Genomic DNA, 18,369 nt, shown 5'->3' on the forward strand with positions numbered 1-18,369 from the left:
CCAATATAATCTGTTTTTTTTCTTTTTCTCTGACAGTGTTTCAAGTTTGCAGTGAAATTAGAAAATGATTGTTAATTTACACACACAAGATAATTTTATGTGACTTAAGAAAGATTAAATGGAACAATCAGGAGTGATAGTGGAAGAAATTAAATCAGGATGTGAATGAGTGCTGTTTTATACTGTAGGTGTTTCTGCAAAACCTAATGCTAGTACTTAAACTCATCAGTTAATCACTTCCCATATTCTTTTTCAAATATTAACCTTTTAAAAAGTTGAATTAGCTTAAGAATAACTTGATATATTATTAAGCTTCATTTAAAAAGTCCATGCTGAAAAAGAATGGTTCTCTTTTTAAACAGTTTTTAATTATTATGAGGCTTATATGAAGAGGAAAATATATTTTAACAAGCAGCCACACAAGTGGTCTGATTATGTTATTCTAATCTGCAAACCTAATTATCACCTTCTTATGGAGTACAAGGAACAGCTTTAGAAGAAAATTAATGTATCCTATCAGTGGGACAGTTTGTCACTTTATTAAATAATCATCTTCTTTGCAAATAAAATTGTTAGAAGCTTCATTGTATTAACGAAAAAATAAAACCCCTCACACCATTACATATTAAAATTAACTTCCCACCGTTTCTTTAATGGTCTATTAAGCCTTCACTGTGGTGGATTATGAAGTACAAATGAGGATATCAACTGTTTCTAAAACTGTAAGAAACAAGTATATTCTATGTGTGTTTTTTATTACTGCGAGTTATAATTTAGCAAACATTTAAAGTATTTTCACCAGTTCCCAATGCAGAAAGCATGTATTAGATCAAAAGTAGATAATACATTATTTTTTCCCTTCCTTTTGATCTAAATCATAAGCTGCAGGGACTAAACTGACTTCTCTCTCTGTCCACCTCTTTTTCTGTAAAATAGACAATTCACATTATATATTTCAACTTAGAAGACAAAACCAACCCAGACGTAATTTGAAGATTTGCCCAGGATGCGCCTGGAATAAATGTTTAGATTGACCTATGGCGAGAAAAGGGGAAATCTTGACAGAAATGCTTAATACATTATTATTTAACATATTATTCAACTTACAACCAAAATTTCACCTCCAAATTCTCAAAGTCCTTCTGCACATTAATTGCACAATGTTACAGTTTGTGAATAAAGCATGCATGCGAGTACAGGGTCATACTTGTCTGCCATGCAATGAAGAAATCCTACTGCGCTTACCAGTAACTAAAGATTTTCTTTCACTGGTCACTGCAGTAAAAAGTGATGTTGGAGGTGGTTGTCTTTGGTTTTCTTCCCCTTTCAGGATACATATATCTTCTATGTAGACCTAACCTGGATTATTTTTAGCTATCTTTGATTATGCTGTATTATTCAGTGAAATAAAAAAATACATAAAATGAAGCCAATTTTAATAGAATTTTCATCTAGAAAGAGTTGTTAGCTAACAGATGGAATATCATCTTGAAGCTACATATAAAAGCATATTTTGCAATCCCTTATTAACCATCTCTGGTGAGTTACTGTACATCACCTGTGACTTAGGCAATGCAGTTTATATATACTGTATTTGCACTAAAGGCTTGAACTTAATTCCAGCATTTCAAGCAAGTACTCTTACCTTTGCAGTTCTAGCCAGTTTTCAATGTTACTTGCTGGAGTTTTCACCCTGGCAGCAGGACAGCAGAATCAAGTCCCTTAGATGGATCCACTAGTTTCAAGCTGTCCAGATGCTCTACATATAAATAAACTTTTGACACTGCAGACTTAACAAACAAACAAACAAAACCCCATGCTTTCTCTCCTAATGTAACTTGTACTTCACTTAAGCAGCACAGAGGGAGAAGGTGAGTCTTTATCAGGGTGGTAAAGCTGGGGCTCTCTCATTTCAAGCAAGCTCTTAGGATAGCAGCAACTGTGGAAGAGGCAAATCTCCATTTCTACATCTGCGGCAGGCTCTTGGGTTTTTTTTTTATCCAAATTAACTTTATCTTCAAATAGGAAAAATATTCTCACATCAGAGAAACTATTTCCTGCCCAGCACTATTATCCAAGGAAGCTTTACTAGCTAGGCATTTTTCCCTCCTTCCAAAAAGAATACTTTGCCCTCATAGGCAATCCAAAATTTTATAACTGAAAGAACTATAAAGACACCAATTTTCTTAGGTATTCTGATACAGACAAATGTTCACCTCCTGCAGGTTATGGGTAAGATGTATCCAGTCATCAAAAATGTCAAAATATTCTCTGATATTATACATGGGACTCCGTAAAATAAGACAGTCTGAAATACTGTAAGTTTACTTAATTTTAATGACCAAGACAGTACTTTCGTTAATGAAACAAACCATAAAGTCCATTTTTTTTATGATAAACTCTACCTCTCCGCATTTTGTAACTTAATTAGAAGGCACAAACATGCCTTCTAATAAATGGTGAAAAATATAAAAGCTCAGATAGATCAGGATATTAGTGAAACAATGGCTGACCTTTTAGAACTGCTTTTTTTTTTTCTTTTCCCAACAGGTTTGGGCTTATTCTTATATCTAAATTCGTGGAGAACAGAGGATAATATTCATCGTTAGGTATTTCAGAGCACTCTTAAAAAAGCATAAAGGTGATTAATTCTGAAAAATTGGACAGCAGTTTGGACACAGCTATTTAGTCTGCAGTGGCACTGTTACTTTGCCTTATACTTCTGAACAGACTTTAGTGAGGAAGGAACACTTCTCTAAACCTTAATGTCACTTGCCATTTTTTACAGGATGCACTGCGCTTTCAATTCTATATGCTTCAAAGAAATATGGTATCCCTAGAAGTGCTCTCAGATTTCGCAAATGTACACCAAAATCCTGGCACAGAAACTGAATATATCCTCTTCCAAGCTACAGGTTTTAGAGTACTACCAGTTCAGGGCACTAAATGGGCATACTTAGTATTTCATTAAGTTTACTTTGTCCAAGAGCATTCTGGTGGAAGTGTACATATTTTATAGAGAAGTGTTATAAAAAAAAAGAATAGACATTATATAATAAAGAATTCAGAAAATAAAATAGATCAAACAAATCAACACTTAAGACTACAAGTAAGAGACATGGCTGAAAAGCACTTCCCTCTTGCTGTCAGCTTCTCTATTTCCCTTTTTTATTAAAACACTAAACCACGAGCATTAAGCAGTTCTTAATTTAGCTTTATAATAAAAATTGAAATCCTTCTTAACCAAGAGTATAGTTTTGTTGAAATCTGTATCCTTTATTATTTTATAAGGTGAAAGAACAAAGAAAAGTCAAGAAAGGCAAGGAAAAAAAGGTGTCAAAAGCAGAAAAAGAAACAAGAGAAGTCTTAAGATGCTGAGGAAGGGAAATGTAGGCAAAAGATGAATGTGTATGACAGCAAGAACAAATGTATAGGCTAAAATTTAATCTCAAGGACTTCTTTCACTTTGGACAGTTAAAAAACATCTGTTAAATATCAAGAAGCTGGTATAATGTGATTAGTGACTACTAGCTTGTGATCCAGTGTACTCAACCACTGCACAGATTTTATCCCATATTTCACCCACATCGCCACTTTGTAATGGAGCACACTTCCATGAATGCACAGCTAATGCTGAGACAGTTCTGGAAGTACAATCAAGACAGCCATAGTGGCATAGGCTTGTGCTTGTGTAAGCCTAAATCTACTCTAAACCTCTGAAGTTCACCTGTGACTGTCCATGAATAACTTGGAGAGGCAGACAGAGTCAGAGAAGATTCAGAGTAGCCCTGGGAGGCATCTTCTTTCTCTAAGTAGTTCTCTCTTTGGCAGTGCTTGCTGTGTCTGACTGTCCAACAAGGACTATTCTGCATCATGCCTATATACCCTTATTCTACAATCTTAGTGTATTTTGGGCATTACATGTGATGTCAAAGGAACAGTGGTAGACAGAAGGAAGACTACTGTGTGCACTGATGAAATATGCCTGGTTGCAAATACTTTAGATTAGTGTCCGTTTCTTATTCTAGATTTAACAAAAGAAGCTGAGACTCTCTCATTCTGGTACGCAGACACTAGTGTACCACACATAAACCACCACCCTTGTAACAGGTTTGCCCCTTTTCCATGATACTTATTTTGCTCATGTGAATAAAGTAATAGGTAAATTCTGTTAGTGATCTAAAGAACATAATTAAAAACTTAAGTCTTTCAACAGATTTTCTGGAATAAAAAAAACCTTCCCCACACCCTGGCAACCTGGTGAGATAGTCAAATTCCCTCTTGCTTACTTGTTTTCTGCTTTTCTGCCATAGTTATGAACTGTGGCATTTGTACTTGCAGCTGCTGTGTTTTTTTTTATTTAGTGATTAAAGCGCTTTCCAAGACAGCACATCTGCTTGCTCCTAGTCAGAAGAGGGAACTGAACCCCAATTTCTTTCCTGGCTGAATGCCCTCATTATGAAGACAGCATATAAAAGTCCTGTGGCTGCAGTGGCATGGCTGCTGTGCAGCTTTGCTACTGCAAGTTTTTTTTTGAAGCACAAGCCCTCTTTAGTTAGGTCAATCCACTCAGGTTTAATTTTTAAAAGTCCACAACAATTTGTCAATTAAATTTATGTTCCCAAATCACTTTCACAGAATATTTACACTGTAATTCTCTATGAAATCAAAGCAGCTAAACATATTGAAGATTTCCTTCAGAGTTGTCATCTGCCTCATACCAGCAAGAAGAGCATATTTCTTTGATTAACACACTTTTTTTCTTTCTTCGAACATCAACAAAATCTCGATAAAGAACTAGATTGACAGCTTAACACAGCTTTCAAGGCTTTACTATCAAAATCCAAATCACTTCAGATTCTTCTGCTACTTCTGCTGATACTGTAGTTATTAATATAGCATCATAACTAAAAGAAAAATATTCAAGAAGTATTTTAGCTCATGAAAAAATCAATGCTGCCCTTGTTTTTAATATATTGTGAGCACAAATATTCTAACCACAGAGAAAGTTCTTCAGTTGGCCATTATACTCCCAAATCACAAGTTACTGTTCCAAAGAGCATTCAATGCCTTTAGACATCTTCATAATTGGCTCAGAAATAGCCTGCTGCAAGAAAGGTTAACAGACCTTGCTGTTCCTCATATGGACAAATCTCTATTAAAAACAGCATAACTGAAAGGTTCTCAAGAACCAGGAAACCATATTACTTGCAGCTGTTCCCTAAGTCTAATTTGAACAAAAAAAAAAAAAGGCAAATATAACAGACAGCCTCTTCCTCTGTCTACTAAATCAAAATCCTAGGCAGCTTTTACCACATCTCCTGTGTCACACTGATTCAAATGATATCCTGGCCCTGAATGTTAAGCACATCAGGAAAACAATTTAATGTAAATTCAATATGATGTTAAAATACTAAATTAATTTTTTAACCTAAGGAACAATATTAACTGTTGGCATATCTAAGCACACTTCCAGGGATTGAAACCGGATATAATTTGAAAACTGTCCAAGTGTAATAAATTCCACTTCCTAGGTAACAGTTTTTATGTCCAGTGATGTTCTGCTTTTTCTATTGTGATCTATTTTACGCCATGACATACAAACATATCAGAAGCATACAGCTCACCCTCACAATCACTGATCAGTAAATTAATAAAGTTCTGTAACTACTATTCAGTAAAGCTTTGAGAAACAATACCAAAATGATATTGCTCCTCACATACTTCTTTGCCCATTTTGTATCTTGTCTTGACAGTTTCCCCAGAGAGTTCTCCTGAGATGCTTGAGCTGGAAAAAGGGGCTATTCTGATCCTTTAGCCCAAAATCTGCCACATAACTTGTTGATCTGAATCCTTTTTCCCAAGCCAGAGCTGAACATCAGAAAGCACCCAACAAAGACAGGTAACATACATAGAGTTTTCCTGATGTACAGATTAGACTCTTAAATAAGCATGAATAGTTTAGTTGGAGCAAATTAACAACATTTCTTGAATTCCCACAATTTCTCCATCTGACAAATGAAAAAGTGGAACGACATACACTAACACCCCAAACACTGGTGAGATAGCAAATGAACATCTTCTGCTTCAGCAGTGGATGTAGATCAATAGTTACCAACCATTCAGCAATATAGTTATAAGAGAAGACAGAGGTATTCTTTCAGTGCCATGCTAGTACATGGCAATATCCTAATATGAGGAAGCCTGTCTTAGGAACAGCAAGAACATAAGAAATTACAAGATTTAGTCTCAAAAGATATCAGTGACCAAAACAGGATTCCCAAAACCACGTCAGATCTCCTGTTAGACTGACTATGAAGTGCCATGAGAGAGACAGGCAATATCCCTTTAAATTACTTTGATCTTTAAGCTAAACTTTGCTTCTATAAACTTCTATAATCTTTGCTTCAATAAGCAACAGCATTCCCTTTAAATCACCAAGTCAGCCAATATGTTTCTCTGGCAATGATTTTGTTTTATACTTTTTGCTGGTAATGTAGTTATATACGTACAGTGATTTCAAACACATACACATACATACACAGAGATACTGAAAAATCCATATTTTGGTAAAAGTTTTTAATACAAAAAAGAAAAACAAAAATAAAATGCAATTAAACATAAAAATAGAAAATACAATTTTGGTATATCAATGCTAAAGAGATTCAGTGCTAAGATAAATATTTCTAAAATTTGATTAAATAATTCTGTTCTTATCAGTTCAAATAAAAAACAGCAGCTCTTATTTTGCAGGTGAAACTAAACCCCAAAATTATTCTGACATCAATGTTATTAACAGGGCAGTTATAACAATAGGTACTATCATAAAACTGCATCTATCATTCAATTTTCATAACAATGCATTATATGAATTGTTCCATGTTATTAAAAGATCAGTATTTTCAGAATATTTGCTTTGAAATAATATATCCTATGTTAATAAAATGAAGATATACATCAGATGTCAATAAGAACTTTATCTTAGGGATATCCACAGGATTTACCTTGTTTTGTAAGATACACAAATTATACCTTACTGTACACCAGAAGTTTGGAAATACTTCTAGCTTAGCACATTTCTTAGAAAGGGCTATGTAACCTATTACATACAATAAAAATAAAGAGACTTGAAATCAAATCAGAAAGTAGTGTGGTTATTTACATGAGAATTCATAGACATGAGCCAGGCAAACTACATTCAAACAGAAGAAAGAGTAAAATAGAAAATGTTATCTGAAGTGATGGAGGTGGTGACAGAGGCTCTTTATTAGGTACATTAAGTACTTAAAATCACTTCAGTTATATAATTAGCAAAGATAAGAACTATAGGTTATTTAATCAGGGGCTGGCATATTCGTTGAAAGGATTACTTTTCAGGAACTCCACTAAAAAACGAATGTTGAAAACTAGTACTAATAAGGCACTAAAATAGGGTTAGGAGGATCGGTTATGCCCTCCACCCCCACCACTTACCTAAGTCTCTCTAATGTGACACAAACTAATTTGCAATTTCAGAGTGTAGAGTTGGAAGCCTAGGGTATATTAGTTGTAAGATTCTGGATCTGAAGCAAATCCAGGACTCCTTAAAGAACAAGGAAGTAAAAGCACATGCTGTGTATCATGTCAATCTGCGCTTTACTAAAGGAGTATTTGGGCTCTTCTCATTATCTGTGGGTACTCTAGTATATGCCTGGATAACAACATTCTCTAAAAATAGGGGCTTAATTACTGGAATTAAAGGATTAAAAAAAACAAAACCCATAAAGCATCCACAGTATAAAGGTTTTCATGCTGTGATTAAATTTTAATTTCTTTGTACTAAAGAATAATGTGTTTATGTTTATTAAATAGGAAGTGTAAAATTTATTCCTTAACAATTCATTTCATTGCTTTTAATGGCTTGGATATTGTCAATAATATATGTAAGTGCACTGTGGCCACTTAGCAACCTTGACTGGATTTTGAAAGAAGGCTTTGTTGGTTTTGGATGTATATTAGAAATGGCTGATGCTTAACTGTTTATAAAGCCCAGCATCTGTTTTAAAAATTAAATGTCTCCACATGAAACTTATGTTAAGATTTGCTATTTACTTCAGAGATTTGAAGATTAACTGATCCAAAATGAAGTCTGCAAATCAGCTGCAAATTTGCATTGTTAGCATTCATTAGTTCTGATAATAATTCCCCCTCCAAAAAAGCAGGTAGCATTTAATATAATATTGTTGCTTTACAATGGATTTTATTTAGTGTGTGCTCATGAAAATCAGAGAAAAATAACCTTACTCATGTGTATAGAAATACTTGACCATGCTTTCTCAGCAAGCAATAAATAGCAAGCCGTAGTTTCATAATTTTATTACAGTGTTTCTCATATCTGTTATAGACTCCCTTCACATGTGAATTTACTATAAATTAAAAGTAGTCAGAAACCTTTTTCAGTGTACCATTTTCAAATGGTATGACTAAACAGTGGAAAAGGCCAAGATTTAATTCCTACATAGACATGTTTGCCTTTAACATACTGTAATAAAAGGCAGTAGTTTTAATTAATTAAATAATGTATAGAATATCCAATAGGCATTTAAATCCATAGAAAAGGTTTAATGTCCTCCTCTGAGTAATGAAACATCATCTACAATAAACTCCTATACCAGCCTGATATTAGTTGAAGACAAATTAGATTTTCTTGACCTTGGGCTATAGAATATGGATATACTTAGTGTGAATTAACAGTTCGTTTCTTGCACAATGCGTGCTAGGCCAATCCCTCTACATAATTGTGCACCATGTTAAACAATGCTTTCTCCTAAACAGTGAACTGATTTTCACCATTTAACACTGTCATATGTTTTAACTGACAATTTCTAAAGCTACTGTTTCTTTAACAACTGGGTATCATTACATATCTTTAAAACATATAACATTCCTTAAAGGAAAAATATTCCATACCTTCCCAATATTAATAGTATGTATTTCAGCTATTTGGTTTTCTTTTGTTTGTTTGTTTGTTTTTTAAAGGGCAGAATGGCAGGTGTTTAATAACAACCCCCTCCAATGGAAGTGCCTGATAAACAGATAATCCTTACCATTAGAACAGTACAAAACCATACCTCATTTCAGTCCTGCAGCAGTGAATTTGACAGCTGAGGATCCTAAGAATACTAACACAAATCCACTGCTCCTCTTTGACACAGCATGCTACTTTCAGAGATGTACTTCGAAACCACGGGTGATGCTCAGGACTTAGGGACATCTATTTATATATATTACACAGCACGCTTCCTCTAGCCCTCTGGAGGTTTGAACCCAAGGTTCCCCAACCATACCAGCTTCCCAGACAGCCAATATTCCTGTAAGAATAATGCTTACAAGAGTAAGAAGTCTGTGAAGTAGAAGGCTTTAGCTCATTAGCACTTTCTAGAGAAATGATACAAATATGAAATTTTGTATGAGAGAAAGGTGCAGATACTGTAGATGCAGACTGCTGACATTTTGCACTGTAGACAACAGACATAGGTAGGCTGAATCAATATTACATTCTAACTACCTTCTTTTGTTCCAGCTTAGTAAACTCAAGCATGAGCTACTATAGGTTTGAAGATGAACTACTATAGGTTTGAAGTCTGACAAAAGAACATGCTGATTTTTTAATTTTTCTTTCTGTCTGTGTTATAACCAAGAGTTAGGCAGAATAGGTTGTTTAAGCCATCTCTTGCACGTGTGAAAATATTTCACACTCTACCATAAATATTTTTGCCTTGTGTTGCTTCTTCTGATGACTACAGTTGCAGTAACACTGCCTGAGTTCAGAGGTATTGCTCCCTGGAGTCTTATTCTTTTATGAAAAGAAACCTGTGAGTTCAATGGGACAGGTAACAGATGTCTGCAATCTGGTTTCTCTGTGGGGCCAGTGTCTTCCTTTTAAGTGTTTTCAGCTCAGTCACAACCAAGAAGGTTGAAGGAAAGAGACTGAAATGTCTTTTGTGTTGATGTTTAGTATATTCACTGAAAATACACAGTTGTGATTCAACCTAACAGGCTCTATCACTTAACCTGAAAAACTAGAAGCCCAATGAAAATACTGAAATAGGTATTTTCTATTCAAAATTAAACCTTCTGACTTTTCAATTCAAAGACAAACTAATCCAACTTGAAAAGAAAGGTTAATAAGCACATCTGAGAATGGAGCATTTCATTCATCCCATGACAAATGATTCTGCTTTTAAACTGAAGCTGCCTTATGCATAAAAGTGAGTTTACACTGATCTCTTTCAACCTCAGTCACCAAACTGGAACTAGTACTCACCTTCAACAGCAAGGGATTTGGGTAGTCTCCAATATTCAAGTAGAACACCTGTGTTGTGGTTTGTCTGCTGTCAGACAGGGTTAGAAAATTTTCAGGATAAAGCTTTTGGATACAACAACAGTGACTGCACGGCAGGATTTTTTCTTTTTTTTTTTTTTTTGAGGTCAGTTAAGTTGTGATACTGTGGTATCTACACTGCATAATGCAGTACTCAAGCTGGGACACATGCGAAAGATTCATTTACTTGCCATTTCTCCCAACTTTTTTTTTCTGTGGCCTTCAGAGATAAAACCAGTGTCACATAACATGTAGGTCAAAACAAAAGGGTAACTTTCTTCACTCATATTCAGTGTAAGAACACTTATTTGCCTGGAGATCACTTGCACAAATTGGTACTTTCTATCACTGAAACATCTCCTTAGAGACTAAATGTACAGATACTGGCACAAAATAAAAGCATGATTAAGCAAGTCAAGAGGGAATTTCAACATGGTCAGGAACATGCTCCAAATCAAGTTATTAGGAGAGGAACTTTTTTTGCTTTAGAATTTGGTCTTCATAAATAGGAAAATACACTGATGTTTGAAAATCTCAGAGATGATGTACTTAAGACTGTAAATGTAATTTATAAATCCTACTTTACTTTACTGAGACTAAGAAATATTTTTATGTTACAGGTTGCAGAGAGTCAAATTAGCATGCCTAATTTAACTGAATATTATTTTAGAATAGTTAATATAGACCTGAATTATTTTTTGTTGAACATATTCTTTGTTTCCCTGTGTATCTTCCAGTCACATAACTCATACATCTGTTATTCCCAGTATCGAATCTATGATGTTTACACAGATCTCCCTGCAGGGCATTTTGGTCTAACTGAATCGTTATTTCAACAGTATATCCCAGTTTAATGATACTGTTACTTGAAATGTTGTCTTTTGAAAGTTTTCTTCCCTCTAGGGTTAACTCAGCTCTTCTACAGTGAAATCAGAAAATCTGACCCTACTCTTAAGCAGGAGAAGCTGGAAAGTGAACTCTTCTTTCTCAACAGAGTCCTCAGCACTTCAGACCCATACAGTACGTAATGTGACAGCTGAGATTCTGAGTTTTATGAACAGATTGAAATCATAATGAAATCTCAGTACTGGTTTCTGATAATAGGTGCTAATGATAATAGAATCATAGAATTATAGAATAGTTAGGGTTGGAAAGGACCTTAAGATCATCTAGCTCCAAACCCCCTGTCATGGTCAGAGACACCTCACACTAAACCATGTCACTCGAGGCTCTGTCCAACCTGGCCTTGAACACTGCCAGGAAGGGAGCATTCATAGCTACCCTGGGCAAACCATTCCAGTGCCTCACCACCCTTACAGTGAAGAAATTCTTGCTTATATCCAATCTAAACTTCCCCTGTTTAAGTTTTAACCCATTACCCCTTGTCCTGTCATTACAGTCCTTAATGAAGAGTCCCTCCCCAGCATCCTTATAAGCCCCCTTCAAATACTGGAAGGCTGCTATGAGGTATCCACACAGCCTTCTCTTCTCCAGGCTGAACAGTCCCAACTTTCTCAGCATATCTTCATAGGGGAGGTGTTCCAGGCCCCTGATCATCCTCGTGGCCCTCCTCTGGACTTGTTCCAACAGTTCCATGTCCTTCTTATGTTGAGGGCACCAGAACTGCACACAATACTCCAAGTGAGGTCTCATGAGAGCAGAGTAGAGGGGCAAGATCACCTCCTTCGACCTGCTGGTCATGCTCCTTTTGATGCAGCCCAGGATACAGTTGGCTTTCTGGGCTTTTAGCACACACTGAAGCTGGCTCATGTTCATTTTCTCATCAACCAACACCCCCAAGTCCTTCTCCACAGGGCTGCTCTGAATCTCTTCTCTGCCCAACTTGTAGCTGTGCCTGGGATTGCTCAAACCCAGTTGTATGACATTACTTGGCATGGTTAAACTTGATGAGGTTGGCATCAGCCCACCTCACAAGCATGTCAAGGTCCCTCTGGATGGCATTCCTTCCCTCCAGTGTATCAACCCAACCACACAGCTTGGTGTCATTGGCAAACTTGCTGAGGGCGCACTCAATCCTACTGTCAATTTCACCGACAAAGATGTTAAACAAGACCGGCCCCAACACCGATCCCTGAGGGACACCAGCCGGACATTGAACCGTTGACCACAACTCCTTGAGTGCGACCATCCAGCCCGTTCTTTATCCACCAAGTGGTCCAGCTATCAAATTGATGTCTCTCCACTTTAAAGACAAGGATGTCATGTGGGACAGTGTTAAATGCTTTGCACAAGTCCAGGTAGATGACATCAACTGCTCTTCCCCTGTCCATCAGTTCTGTAGTGCCATCATAGGCCACCAAATTGGTCATGCAGGATTTCCCCTTCGTGAAGCCATGCTGGCTGTCACCAAGCACCTTGTTGTTTTACATGTGCCTTAGCATGCCTTCCAGGAGAATCTGCTCCAGGATGTGGCCAGGCACAGAGGTGAGACTGGCTGGTCTGTCATCCATTTTCCCCTTCTTGAAAATGGGGGTTATATTTCCCTTTTTCCAGTCATTGGGAACTTCACCTGACTGCCATGATTTTTCAAATATGATGGCCAGTGGCTTAGCAACTTCATTCACCAGCTCCTTCAGGACCCACGAATGGATTTCATCAGGTCCCATGGACTTGTGTACATTCAGGTTCTTAAGATGGTCTTGAACCAGATCCTCTCCTACAGTGGGCCTAAGGTCTTCATTCTCAGTCCCTGCATCTGCCTTCCAGGACTTGGGTGGCATAGTCAGAACATTTGCCAGTTAAGACTGATGCAAAGAAGTCATTCAGAACCTCATACTTCTCCAAATCCATGCTAGCCAGTTCTCCTGATAGCTTCTGGAGAGGGCCCATGTTCTCCCTAGTCTATCCTTTATTTGCAATGTACTTACAGAATCCTTTCCTGTTATCTTTCACATCCTTAGCCAAGTTTAACTCTAACTGGGCCTTAGCTTTCCTAACCTGGTCCCTAGCTTACCAGACAACATCCCTGTAATCTTCTCAGGCTGCCTGTCCTTGCTTCCACCTTTGATCGTTAAGATGTGATTACGTAAAATACTATATTAGGATTCATTCTTTTGACAGAGGTGGGGATGCTACTGTGCTCTCATGTACATTCTTTTCTATTTGACCATCACCAGAATAAAAACTGTTCTCCAGCAGATCCATTTTTAGGATCAAATAATAAATATTTTGATATCACTGCTAGACATTTATGTCGAGTCTTATTTGGAAAACAGTATTGAGCAATTCCACACTTCAGTTTTCAAGTGATTAAGGCATGTATTTAATGTTTCTCAGTGAAACTTAAGCTTCTGAACACAGAACCTTTAGAAAAGGGACTTGATTTCAGTTTAATATGAAATTGAAAAAAAAAACAGGTGCTTCACTGAAATGTCACAAGGTAGCTGCTAAGTCATCTGAAGATTTAAGAAACAACAGATAATGTGGATTTTTAATTTATGAGTATTTACACATACTTAACCTTAGATTTTCCAATGATCTGAATGTCTAAGTATCTCTAGACTGTTTAGAAGTCCATATCTTAATTTATTTATATTTTTATTAAGTTAGTTATACTAAGTCTTTGCATCCAAAATCTATGAATACAGCAGTTTCAAAACGTGTCAGAGCTCTTAACAGTCACCTGCTCCCAAAGCAATCAGCAACGTTGGCTAGTAATCATGAAAAAGTCCTTCTAAGCCTTTTGATATGTTCTTCATTTTGAGAAGGTAAATAAGTACAGAGAGGTTATTCTTTCACACACAAGTACTTCATGTCAGGAGTTTCCCTATTGGTATGCTCTATTTACATGTGAAACTTGGGATGAGTGTTGAGGAATACTCTTAGGAATTCGAGGATGATTACCAGGATCTAAAGCAAAAGATTCTCCAACCCCAGAATTAACCTAACTTGCTTCACTGAAACAAGGCCAATACCCTTGTGTTTCAAAAGACCTCTGCACACAGTATAAAGTTTCACTTCAGCAAGGAAACTTTCATATGTTCATTTTCAGAGTAGAACCTCAGTGCAAGGACCTGCTTTACAAAACTGCATGACAGCTGTGGCAGCTCAAAACTTTGAAAAATCATGAAAGAGAAAACTAACATAAACCCACAAAAGATTTATTTTTTATTCATCACCAGAGATATTCACATGTGACAATATAGGATTTTCAAATGAGTAATATAGGATTTTCAAATTAGTAAGTGCTATAAACTATGAAGCCCACTATGAATCTGACTTCAGTTGGACTTGCTGACCCTAAATCATTTAGATTGCACAAAAAATTCCACACTCTGGTGAATAAGTCTTGCAGTTCAGCAGACATCTAGAAAAGAGTTTTATTTTCACACACAGCAGGAAAATGCTGCTGCAACATATTATGGAGTGTTGCCACATGCCAATAACTGTTAGTGGAACAAACTATTTGTGAACTAACATCATCCGGAAAATTCTATTCAACAAAAATAGAAATCCGTATTTTTTTATCACTACACAAATAAGAAACATTTTAAAACATCAGTCTCTATTGCAATATTTTGCTCAAGTCCTTACATTTCTTTTAGAAAGGCATAATCTTTCTGAATAGTCTAATACTCAGAGAATCATTGCTTTTTTCATGTTCTTTCAATATGACAGTACCAAAGCACGTAGGGACTGGAACTATATATTTTTGCAATTAATTTCCTTAAGATAATGTTAGAAACATCAGATTCCTTAAAATATAGATGAATTTCAAGGTGAGTCTGCTAGCAGATGTTATTAATGGCGTATGATTTATTGTGACATGAAATCTGATCTGAAACTCATGTTATTAGCTGAGCTTTTTATAAATCATAATTGCCAACTGCTGAAAATATGCAGAAAGACCACTGATAAACTAGCTTCATCTGCAGGGCCTAGACGATCCACATTTGCTAGATGTCCAATACCTCTAGTCCTGCTAGACGAGTATAATACATTGGGATGCACAGATAAGGTTTGATTTTTTTGCATAATGTAATTATTTCAGAATGAGAAGCATCAGAGGTAGGTAGAGTTCATAGAAAATAAATGTTTACTGGGGAACTTGAAAAGAAACATACAGTTGGGTTCACAGTCTGTCATTGCACAGATTTTAAACAGATTGAGTATTTCAGGAAAAAAAAATCTCTGACTGTTAAATGTAAAATGTATATTTCAACATGAAAACAGTAAGAAGTTAGGTAATATTCAAGCATCATTCTGTACAGCTCTAAGAAACAGCACAAACAGCATATTTTATTATCCTAAAGTCTACCAAGATTTGCATCTACACAAGACTTTCCACGTCACCTCCATGGAAAACTAAAGAAAGTCCATGGGTAAGCTCAAAAAACATTTGCATTAATAATTATTTCCAGATATTCAATTTATTCCTAATAACTTTGTATCTTACTTTCCGCCCTCTAGGTGCCTTTAAATGTTAATTAAAGTTTCTGAAATGTTACTTTTACCTATCACGACTTACGTGCTAAATTACCTAAATAAGAAAAGACAAACAAGCATTGCATTATGAATATTATCTACTCAACAAACCAGATATTGAAAGAAGGTGAATTTACCGTACATGTTGTAATACATTTTTAATCTCCAGAAAAGCTCTGAGATAATATTGCAAATTCAAAAAGCAACACAAGGAACAGATGCAAAGTCTAATTTCTGACTTACTTTACATATTCAAAGTTATTTAATGATAAAAGCATTAATGTGTAAAATGGCATTCACTTGCCCGTACTAAGAGTATATATGGAAGAGCCCCTTTTCAATGTACTAGTGTGCGTGTGGGAATGAAACATAAGAATCACCATCTGCAGCTGTCTAATAAGTGCCCTTCAGTGCCTAATGGCGAAGCATCAATTCAGGGATCCTGAGATACCACAATGCATCATCTTGTCCACGCTAGTCTTACAAGTCAAACATTTAACACGTGAGAACAGTTTATTTATAATGCTATTCATTTCAGTTGAAATACCAGATATAAAACAGTTACCCTACAAGCAGTCTAGGATCATATACTTAACATAAAATGCACCAATTTTCTCTTTTTTAATAAGAATCAGTATTTTAAAGGATGTGCAAAATTTAACCTCTCACAGAACATACCTTGGTAACATGGAAAAAAATATTTTCATATGTAGATATTTTTAGATTCTTACCTACTGTTGAACTTCTCTGGATGTTTTTCTCTCATGATATGGAATCTGTGAGCAATTGAAGCATCCTAACAGGAAAAAGAAAACCATAAATCTATTGTGACAGCAAATCACAAAATAGAAGTCCAAAACTGTGAACAAGACATACGGTTTGTCAGGTGTTCTGCGAAATGACATTTTCAACAAAAACAATACTCTTATCACTTAGACGGCTTAAAGGTACACTGTACAAAGAATGGGATATATCTGAACTTAATCATTTATCAGCCTTGTTACAGTCTCCATTATTTCTTTTTCCTCAACATCTGTACCATTCAAATCTGGTGCAGGTTTACAATAAGACCATTCACACTGTTCTTGTAGGAGTACTTACTAAAGTCTATGAAATCTGCTCCTTTAGTACGGATGAGCAATGCAGCAGAGTTACTCTACATGCATATAGCTTGATATTTGCATATGGCCGTTCAACAGCTTTCTCTAGAAAACTGGAATGAATTGTAGAAAAATGGGTAGAAAATGGAAGTAAATGTCAGGAGATGCCCCATTTAATTAAATTAAATACATATTATCAAGCTATTTAAAAAATTGGTAAATTATGCTAATACTACATTTAAATAATGTGTATGTGAGATGAAATAGCTGCATGAAATACTTGTATGTGTACAACATTTTAAAGAAAATCAAACCACTGAGGTGGGGTGCTGCTGAAAGTAGAGTATTTGGAACTGATGTGCTAGAATCAATCTTCAAAGCATTTTAGTATCCCTTTTGCAGTTATGAAAATAATGTTTTCCTCATTCCAGATCATGTAATATTTATTTCACATAAGAATCATTAACAATTTACAAACTAGGAATTAAGAACATAAAAAGTTTCTTCATCTTTTAATGTATGTATTAAATGAGGTGTGAGGATATGAAACCAACCTATTCTGAAGTCTTGTGATAGTAAACACAGAGAAATCCATTTGGATCATGCTTTTATAATTATGTCTTAAAATGCTGCATATATATGAATATATACGCACATTTATAAGAAAAGTTAGTTCAGTTACTACGAAGTTTAGATGAATTCCACTTTTCAGGTAAAGAGGGTCTAAGAAACTAAAAATAAAACTATTGCTATAACCAACTATCGCATATTTGAAAAAATACATTATTTATTAACTGAAAAGTTTATGAAGGTATAAAAACCAAGAATTTGAGTATTTCAGTATGAAATCTGTATCTAGCAACAAATTAAACACTTTAAATACTCAAATTTTATATTGCTGCTACTGCTAAACATGACTAAAGTATTTTGTTTAGCATCATCTTTATTTAAATCAATGTTATATAAATCTCAGTAAGCAAGCAAGTACTCAGTGCAGATATATAGGTACCCACTAATATCAAACATGGCTGCAAAACTTTATATCCAGCTTTTATTTACTAGAATCTTATGTATGGCGCACTCTGGAGAACAGAAGGGTTCAGCCTTAAGGTTTGACTTAAAAACTCACTGGTATTTTGAAAAAAAAATAAATGTATGAACTTTAATACCTTGTTAAAGATAAAATTGTCCAGACTGATTGATAACATTTAAATAAGCTTAAGATTAGAAGCAAGAAAAAACAAAAAACAACCCAAAACCCACAAATCCAAATATTTTTTATACAGTCCACTACAAAAGGATATAGCATAGTATAGAATTTTGAGGTTTGTGATCATTGATCAAATAAACTTGTGATCACTGATCAAACAAAATCCATTAGTGACATAATTAAATGTATTTCTCCCTTGAGATATTCACTTTTATTCATGTTGTTATATAGTTTCCTAAAGATGCACATAT

At 35.4% G+C, this 18,369-nt stretch overlaps 1 protein-coding gene across 3 annotated transcripts in view; it reads right to left on the reverse strand.

The window, feature by feature from the left end:
• The window catches only part of DGKB (diacylglycerol kinase beta), a 354,661-nt gene that overhangs the window by 130,492 nt on the left and 205,800 nt on the right, over positions 1-18,369 (reverse strand). For all 3 annotated transcript variants that reach the window (XM_034062188.1, XM_034062182.1, XM_031052464.2), the window contains one exon: positions 16,540-16,604. In XM_034062188.1, coding sequence (XP_033918079.1) covers positions 16,540-16,604 — 65 coding nt within the window. The remainder of the gene's footprint in view (positions 1-16,539; positions 16,605-18,369) is intronic.

Source organism: Melopsittacus undulatus, chromosome 1 (genome assembly GCF_012275295.1).
Source record: "Melopsittacus undulatus isolate bMelUnd1 chromosome 1, bMelUnd1.mat.Z, whole genome shotgun sequence".
Lineage (NCBI taxonomy): Eukaryota > Metazoa > Chordata > Aves > Psittaciformes > Psittaculidae > Melopsittacus > Melopsittacus undulatus.